Below are 7,504 nucleotides of genomic sequence, written 5' to 3'. Positions count from 1 at the left end.
AGAGGAGAGAATCTGGAGGCGTGAGGCCGGCTTTCAGCGCCCAGCGGGTCACAGGCTGATTCGGTGGGACCACCGGGACCAGCCCCAAAGGCGACCGCAGCGTCCTGCAGCATCTGTCTCTCGCCCCCCCCTGCTCCAGCTCCTCCTCCACCTCCTCCGGGGTTTGTGTGCAGCGGAAAAGGGAAAGGAGTTGGCGTGGCGACACCAACAACACCAACAGCTCTTGTAAGAGCCACTCGCAGATCTCATCTGTTGAGCTCTCCTTTTTCCCTCCTTCGAAGTCCGACCCGCTGACATGGCGGCGGACGGTGATCACACAGCCCCCACACAGAGCGAGCCTGCTGCCGTTAACTCTTCGGTTAACGAGCAGCACGGCCGCGAGTCATCAAAGCAGCACACCGCTCCTTCACACACGGAGCGCTCCCTGTTTGCTCCGGCTGATGCCAAATTAGATATTCATGAGCCCACGGACAGAGATTCTCTGCTTCATGTGGACAGGTTGGCTTCGCCTTTTTCCCTCTCTTCTCAGTCAGTGGAAAAAGAGCCTGATCAGCCCTTTCAATCAGAGCCCCCCATGTGCTGCAGCTCAGATTTCTCTGGCGCAGGCAGCGGCGGCTTAAGTTGGCTCACCTCTCTCTCGGAGGAGGCGCCACAGCACCATGCTCGCCGCTCTCAGAGCGCTGCTCGGAGTAGCGACGGGTATGTTCGCTGGACAGGTAGATGAACAGGCTGATCGCCAGGGGTTATACTCTGCAGTTTGCTTCGTCTCCCCCATTCCGTGGCGGGGGGATGCTCTCTCCCAAGCAGGGGGGAACGATCAGGAGTTTCCCTGTGATAGGTCATCGTCTGTGGACCTGGCCGCTGAAAGGGAGCGCTTAGAGAGGCTCGGACTCTCTCCCGAGGTCGTGCGCACAATCCAGAGCGCAAGAGCTGCATCCACGAGAGCTTCGTACTCGGGGAAATGGGCAGCTTTTCAGCGCTGGTGCATGGAGTCAGGCTTGGATCCAGTGTCTTGTCCCCTGCCTCGCGTGCTGTCTTTCCTCCAGCTCCTAATGGACAGAGGTTTGGCTTTTAGCACAGTTAAGACTTATGCAGCTGCGTTTTCAGCTTGTCATGAAGGTTTTGGTGACAGAACTGTGTTTAGTCACCCACTGATGAAACGCTTCCTCAAAGGCGTGAGGAGAGACAGACCGATTCTCGCTCCTTTGCTCCTCAGTGGGATTTATCTCTGGTTTTACGGGCGTTGAGCAAGGCTCCGTTTGAACCCCTGTCTCAAATCTCACTAAAGTTTTTATCACTCAAAACAGCTCTGCTTTTAGCTCTTACTTCAGCTAAGAGAGTGAGTGATCTGTCAGCCCTCTCAGTTGCTCCATCTTGCCTGCACATTCAGGGAGATTGCAGCTCGGCTGTTTTACGCCCGAATCCTTCCTACATGCCTAAGAACATTAATAGCTCTTTTAGGTCAAGAGTTATTAAGTTGGAGGGATTTTTCCCTCCTCCGCATGACTCCGAGGAGGAGGCTGCATCACACCTTCTTTGCCCTGTGCGCGCTCTGTCAGGTTACGTGGAGCGCACGGCCACGCTGCGTCACTCTCAGCGTTTATTTGTGCATCATAGAGAGCACTCGCAGGGGCGCCCTCTCTTTGCTCAGCGCCTGTCACATTGGTTGTGTGAGGCTATTTCACAGGCTTATGTGTCAGCTGGCTGTGTTCCTTCTGAGCAAATCAGGGCACATTTTACAAGAGGAATTTTCTCTTGTGTGGCTTTGCACAGTGGGATGTCAGTGGAAGATATCTGCGCTGCAGAATCTTGGTCTTCCCCATGCTCATGTGTGCGGTTTTATCTGAGAGATGTCTCTCTCTTCTCTATGTCCCACTCTGTGTTAGGGATCCTATCAGAGTGATGGTTGTGACATGAATGGATTCATTCTGTTTTCTGGATGAGACAGGCGTGTTGTTGGGTCTGTTCTATTCATTGTTTGACTGTTACAATGCGTAACGATCGTCTTCTCTGCTTTTCAGCAACAGACCAGCAGAGTCAGCTCTGATGGATCATGAATATTCATTATCTGGAGGCTGATAAGGAACACATCATCAGGCAGTTGTGTGCGCACGTTCTGCGCATACAGGGCACAGGAGTTCACATGATACAGGATTCTGTGAATGAGATTGTGTGCGTGCCTGAGTTTATTGGAAGCTTTGTTGCTGGGTTTTTTCGGATGAGGACCCAGTGAGGCATTGACTACATCCTGCTTCGCCTTTAACCCACTAGCGATAGCCTTAAAGGGCGAAGCCTATACGAAATAGAACGTTAGTTACGTATTGTAACTCCAGATTCTATGAGTATAGGCGCAGCCCTTTAAGCTATGGGCCTCACTAGTTCCCCTTATCAGCTGAAGAAAAAGGCTGTTATCGGGAGCAGATTGTATGAACCCGCGGCCATTTATAGGCAAGTAGCGCGGGAGGCCCATCACGTGGGTGGGCGTGGACTAAGTTTTTTCAGTGCTGCGCTGACGCGCGAGGGTGAACCCACTAGCGATAGCCTTAAAGGGCTGCGCCTATACTCATAGAATCTGGAGTTACAATATGTAACTAACGTTTTGGAGCCTCATGGTTTTGTATATCCTGGTAGATATGACTGGTGATTTTATTAACCCTGTTTCATTCAGTGTTTCTAGAAGGAGCCCTCTACTTTCCTCAGTTAGGACATTTGTGCTGCAATTGGTGCTTTTGTGGAAATTTTAAATCTCTTCACACTCTGCACAGAAATAAACACCTGCTGGTTCAGGTGCTTGTTTGCAGGTGTCTCTTTGATTTGCGTTAAGCAACATTACATGCTGTCCTCACAGGTGTCTGCTCTCCCTGAGTGGGGACAAGACTCCTGATAGTGTCCCCTTCTCTGCTACTCGTCTTGGTACAATACTGTATCCTCACAAGCACTGCTGTCATGTCTCAATAAAAACAAAACTGCCATGAGCAAGACTGAGTGACTGAGTAAGAGCTGAGCAACCAAAGGAAGAAAGTGTGGGTCCAGCTCTCACACACTGGGAGTCAGCTGTTCTGGAGAAAGCTGCTGTGAGAGCCTCATCTTTTTTTAGCACGACACAACACCAGGGTCAGTAATTAGTCCTTGGTGTATATGTTTTATTTATATATTTATTGAAAAGCTTCATAGATGTTTAAAAATATGTATTTCTAAACTTATGTTTAACACTTATTGTTTTCTTTATTATTTGTCTTGGGGCCATATTTTATCTTTGTACCTGCTACAAAAGCTGCTTCAATCATCTTGCAGCATGCGTATTGTTGTTCATGGATAGCAGTTCAGCTCTTCTTGAATAAAAGCCTGAGGACTTTTCTGCTTTATTGTTATCTATAGATAATTCACTAAGGTGTCAGATGAAAAAGTCTGAATTCAGGACGGATATATTTACACCATCAGGCCTCTACCTAAAGAGACAAGCACTCACAAGAAACCTGCTGCATAATAGTAGAAAATTCCTGAAACCACATGGCTCTTAATGTTCCCCATGACCTGAAAAAAAAAAAGTTTGGTCATAGTGAGGCAGCAAACTTCAAGCTTATACAAGTGTTGTGAGAAATCAAAGCTGCGAAGAAATCTGTGTATTCTTTTGATATTTGGTTTTGAATCGAAATAGAAAATACTGTTTTGTTTTGTTTTTTTAAATAAAAAATAGATGAAACTTAGTTTGTTTTTCAATGTCCCATTTGTTAACATAGATCACATAAAGGGCAGTTTAATTACGGGTTGATTTTGATTTTAGTTTTTTGTTTGTCAGATCATTGTTAGTGGGGAGTTCTTTCACTTGTTGATTTTTCTTTTCCTTTTTTTTTTTTAAATTAAAAAAGCTGTCGATCCTTATGCATGCAAGCAACTAGGTCAACAACCTATGATGAGTGGACAAATGAAATAACAAAGTATGTGTATAAAAAAGCTTGTGGCCTGTAATTTAACTCACCTTTATTTGTGGAAAAAAGTGGGATATATATAAATATTTCCCATTTTAATATAAACATTTTTAAAGCTGAGATCTGGACAAAAGGAACTGTTTTCTGTTTCAGGTCTTTTATTTGTTTGATCCACAAGTGAAAGAAATTCAGACTGGGATACCTGAAAACCACTGGAACAAAGTCGTTATAAAGACTAAAAATATGAAATTGATAATCGTGTTGTTCAAGTACTTAAAGAGATAATTGTGGGGTGAAATAAAAACAAATCATTAAGTTGATGACTTCTCTTATTTAATGCTTAAAATATGGAACAAATGTGTCCCAAAATTTGTAAGAACTGTGAGAAAAGTTTAGAGTTTAAGAAAAAAAAATAATTCAAAATGTCACTTATTTTGTCCATGATGTTCTGCTTAAACAAAGGTCCAGGTAAAGAAGTGCACACGAACACACATTATACATTTAAAACCAATTATTACTAACACTGAGTGTCCAAAGAGTCACCTTCAATCACAGAGAGAAACTGTTCACTCCTCAGCCTACATCAGTGTGTTTGCTGCTTCCTCAAAAACACCATATTCTAAACAAACCACGACCAGTAGATGACTTTTCTACTTTGGTGTCTCTACAGAAACTTGTAAACAACAGAAAGGAAAGGTGTTTTAGTGTATTGATGCGTTTTACATGGATTTATGAAAGAAAAGAGAAGGACAAGTCGATGAGCAGCTGCTATCACCATGATCAATCTGTGATGTTTGGAGTCTCCCTGAACAAAAGCTCAACAACCTGAGAGACAAACATGAGTTCAGTGTGAAGAGGAAAAGCTCCAGTATCTCCTACTTTTACAATCAGCCTCGATCTCTCCAACAACACTTCGTTTGGAGCATTTTTAGGGAAAGAGAAAACACAAGTTGTCCGACTTTCAGACTGAGTGGACGAGCTGCTGCTTGCTTGAGTCTCTACGGTTCTCATGTGTGCTTTAAGGACAGCCTCCCGCTCAGGATTTATCAACTCTACACCCAGAGAATCCTCCTCACGTCTCCTGTTGCGTTCACTGAACTGAGTAAACTATGGCAGAAGTAGCTCCAGCTCCCGCCGCTGCTCCGGCCAAAGCGGCCAAGAAGAAGAGCAGCAAGCCGGCCAAGAGCGGCCCCAGCGTGGGCGAGCTCATCCTCAAAGCCGTGGCTGCCTCCAAGGAGCGGAGCGGCGTGTCGCTGGCTGCTCTCAAGAAGGCTCTGGCTGCCGGAGGATACGATGTGGACAAGAACAAGGCCCGCGTCAAGACCGCTGTCAAGAGCCTTGTGGCAAAGGGAACTCTGGTCCAGACCAAGGGAACTGGGGCATCCGGATCCTTCAAGATGAACAAGAAGGTGGCAGAGAAGAAGGTCAAGAAGCCCGCAAAGAAAGCCGCTCCTAAAGCCAAGAAGCCTGCAGCCAAGAAAGCAGCAGCGGCCAAGAAGCCCAAGGCCGCTAAGAAGGCAGCGACCCCGAAGAAGGCCAAGAAACCCGCAGCAGCCAAGAAAGCTGCAACAAAGAGCCCCAAGAAGGCCGCAAAGAGTCCCAAGAAGACCAAGCCCGCTAAGAGCCCCAAGAAGGCCGTGAAGAAGGCCCCTGCAGCCAAGAAAGCCCCCGCTAAGAAGGTGGCCAAGCCCAAAGCCAAGAAGACAGCAGCCAAGAAGAAGTGAGCTGTTGTCATCTTAGCATCTAATTAAGAAACAAAACGGCTCTTTTGAGAGCCACACACCTCTCACTAAATGAGTATTCCTGCTCAGCACACGTTGCCATGTCCGCTTTTTTCTCGCTCAATGCAGCTCCCAACCCTAACCCTTTTTTGTCTGTTTGTTTGTTTGTTTCTTTGTTTCTTTGTTTCTTTGTTTTTTGCATTAGTCTGTTGAAGAAGTGAGTCTCCATGGGTGTGGATTGTAAATAAGGGATAATGTCCAAAGAGATCGTACAGCAGATAGAGAGTGACTGATACTGGAAATGTCATCATCAGACCTTTGATGTCAGCGTCCACTGATTACTTTAGAACACAGCAGCAACAAGTATTAATCTGAACTAGGTCATGACTGAGATCATTTTCCAGGGGCTATGTGAATCACAATCATGATTTTATTACAACTCAGCAAGGTTGCCATGTCCGCGCTTTTCCCGCCCAATCCAGCTCCTTTCTTAACATTTGATTTCTGTGTGTGGGCTGAGTGGATGTTTGGGCTTGGATTCAGTATTAACTAATGATAAAAATGAATGTCAACATCGATTTTCCTTTTCCTTATTATTTATTTATTTATAAACTATCAACTTGATGAATCCATTATCAGGTAGGATAGTGTAAATGTAAAAAAAAGAAAGAAAAGTGATTATTTAGTGCAGTGTTTCTCAAATCCGGTCCTGGGCCCCCCTGCCCTGCATGTTTTAGATGTTACCCTACTCCAGCACACCTGATTCAGATGAATGGCTCGTTATCAGGCTGGAGCAGACTTTGATGACGGGCTGATCATTTGAATAAAATTAAAATTAGAGGGATTAATCTGGTTCATGCAGAAAAAGACCACATCTGTTCTACACCTTTATTTGAACTTTGATGTTTTCAGGAATGACTAAGAAATGTGAGCAGTGAAGACTGATCTACATCAGATATATGTGACAATAGTTAACTCAGCTTTGCATTGAGCACGCTGCTCGGATTAGATCCTCATTGAAGGTGTGATAGAGCAGAGTTCAGCCCTGAGGAGCAAACTGTGCTATGCTGACGTGGGATTCATGGGATATCACCATAACGGGTGGTTGTCATAACTGATACAAACCCGGATGTAGGCGCCAAATCCACGCAAATCTGGATGAACTCACTGAGCGTTTACTCATAAGAGGTCGTGGGAAATTGAATGCATTGGCACTCGATCAATAAAATGGTTACAAGTACGAAAAGTTGAGTCATATTTATCAATTTCATTGGTGAAAGGATCTCTTTAGAGGTGAGTGGGTGGCTCTTAAAAGAGCCGTTGGTTTGTGTTGTCAGCAGAGCTGTTTACTTGGAGCTGGTGTACTTGGTCACAGCCTTGGTGCCCTCGGACACGGCGTGCTTGGCCAGCTCACCGGGCAGCAGCAGGCGGACGGCGGTCTGGATCTCCCGCGACGTGATGGTGGAGCGCTTGTTGTAGTGAGCCAGACGAGAGGCCTCACCGGCGATGCGCTCGAAGATGTCGCTGACGAACGAGTTCATGATGCCCATAGCTTTGGACGAGATCCCGGTGTCGGGGTGGACCTGCTTCAGGACCTTGTACACGTAGATGGCGTAGCTCTCCTTCCTGGTCCTCCTCCTCTTCTTGCCGCTCTTGGTGGCTTTAGACACGGCTTTCTTGGAGCCCTTCTTGGGCGCTTTCACTGTCTCAGGCATGTTTACTGTATGCTCACTCAGACTATGAGGAGCATAAGCCGGGGGCGCTTCTTTAAAGGCTCCTCCATGCAGATAAAGCCGTGCTGCAGCTCATGCAGGATTGGCTGGGACTGGAGTTTGGACTGTGGTCCGAACTGGG

General features: G+C 46.3%; 2 protein-coding genes across 2 annotated transcripts; one reads left to right on the top strand and one right to left on the bottom strand.

The window, feature by feature from the left end:
• Positions 1-4,994: 4,994 nt before the first annotated feature.
• On the top strand, positions 4,995-6,055 carry LOC141806056 (histone H1-like). The gene has a single exon (XM_074691285.1). It carries the CDS (start codon positions 5,039-5,041, stop codon positions 5,651-5,653), a length of 615 nt encoding a protein of 204 aa, XP_074547386.1. The 5' UTR covers positions 4,995-5,038; the 3' UTR covers positions 5,654-6,055.
• A 941-nt stretch (positions 6,056-6,996) lies between these two features.
• Positions 6,997-7,371, bottom strand: LOC141806968 (histone H2B 1/2-like). The gene has a single exon (XM_074692716.1). The coding sequence runs from the start codon at positions 7,363-7,365 to the stop codon at positions 6,997-6,999; it is 369 nt and encodes a 122-aa protein (XP_074548817.1). The 5' UTR covers positions 7,366-7,371.
• Positions 7,372-7,504: the final 133 nt, after the last annotated feature.

The sequence above is a fragment of the Halichoeres trimaculatus genome, unplaced genomic scaffold, assembly GCF_033239565.1.
Source record: "Halichoeres trimaculatus isolate MK-OKI-2021-1 unplaced genomic scaffold, fHalTri1.1 fHalTri1_scaffold_2, whole genome shotgun sequence".
NCBI lineage: Eukaryota > Metazoa > Chordata > Actinopteri > Labriformes > Labridae > Halichoeres > Halichoeres trimaculatus.
This window is presented reverse-complemented; position numbering and strand designations above follow the sequence as displayed.

Bases quoted from the DNA above. Each gene is read 5' to 3' on its own strand.
- LOC141806056 (XM_074691285.1), top strand. From the start codon at position 5,039: ATGGCAGAAGTAGCTCCAGCTCCCGCCGCTGCTCCGGCCAAAGCGGCC.
- LOC141806968 (XM_074692716.1), bottom strand. From the start codon at position 7,365: ATGCCTGAGACAGTGAAAGCGCCCAAGAAGGGCTCCAAGAAAGCCGTG.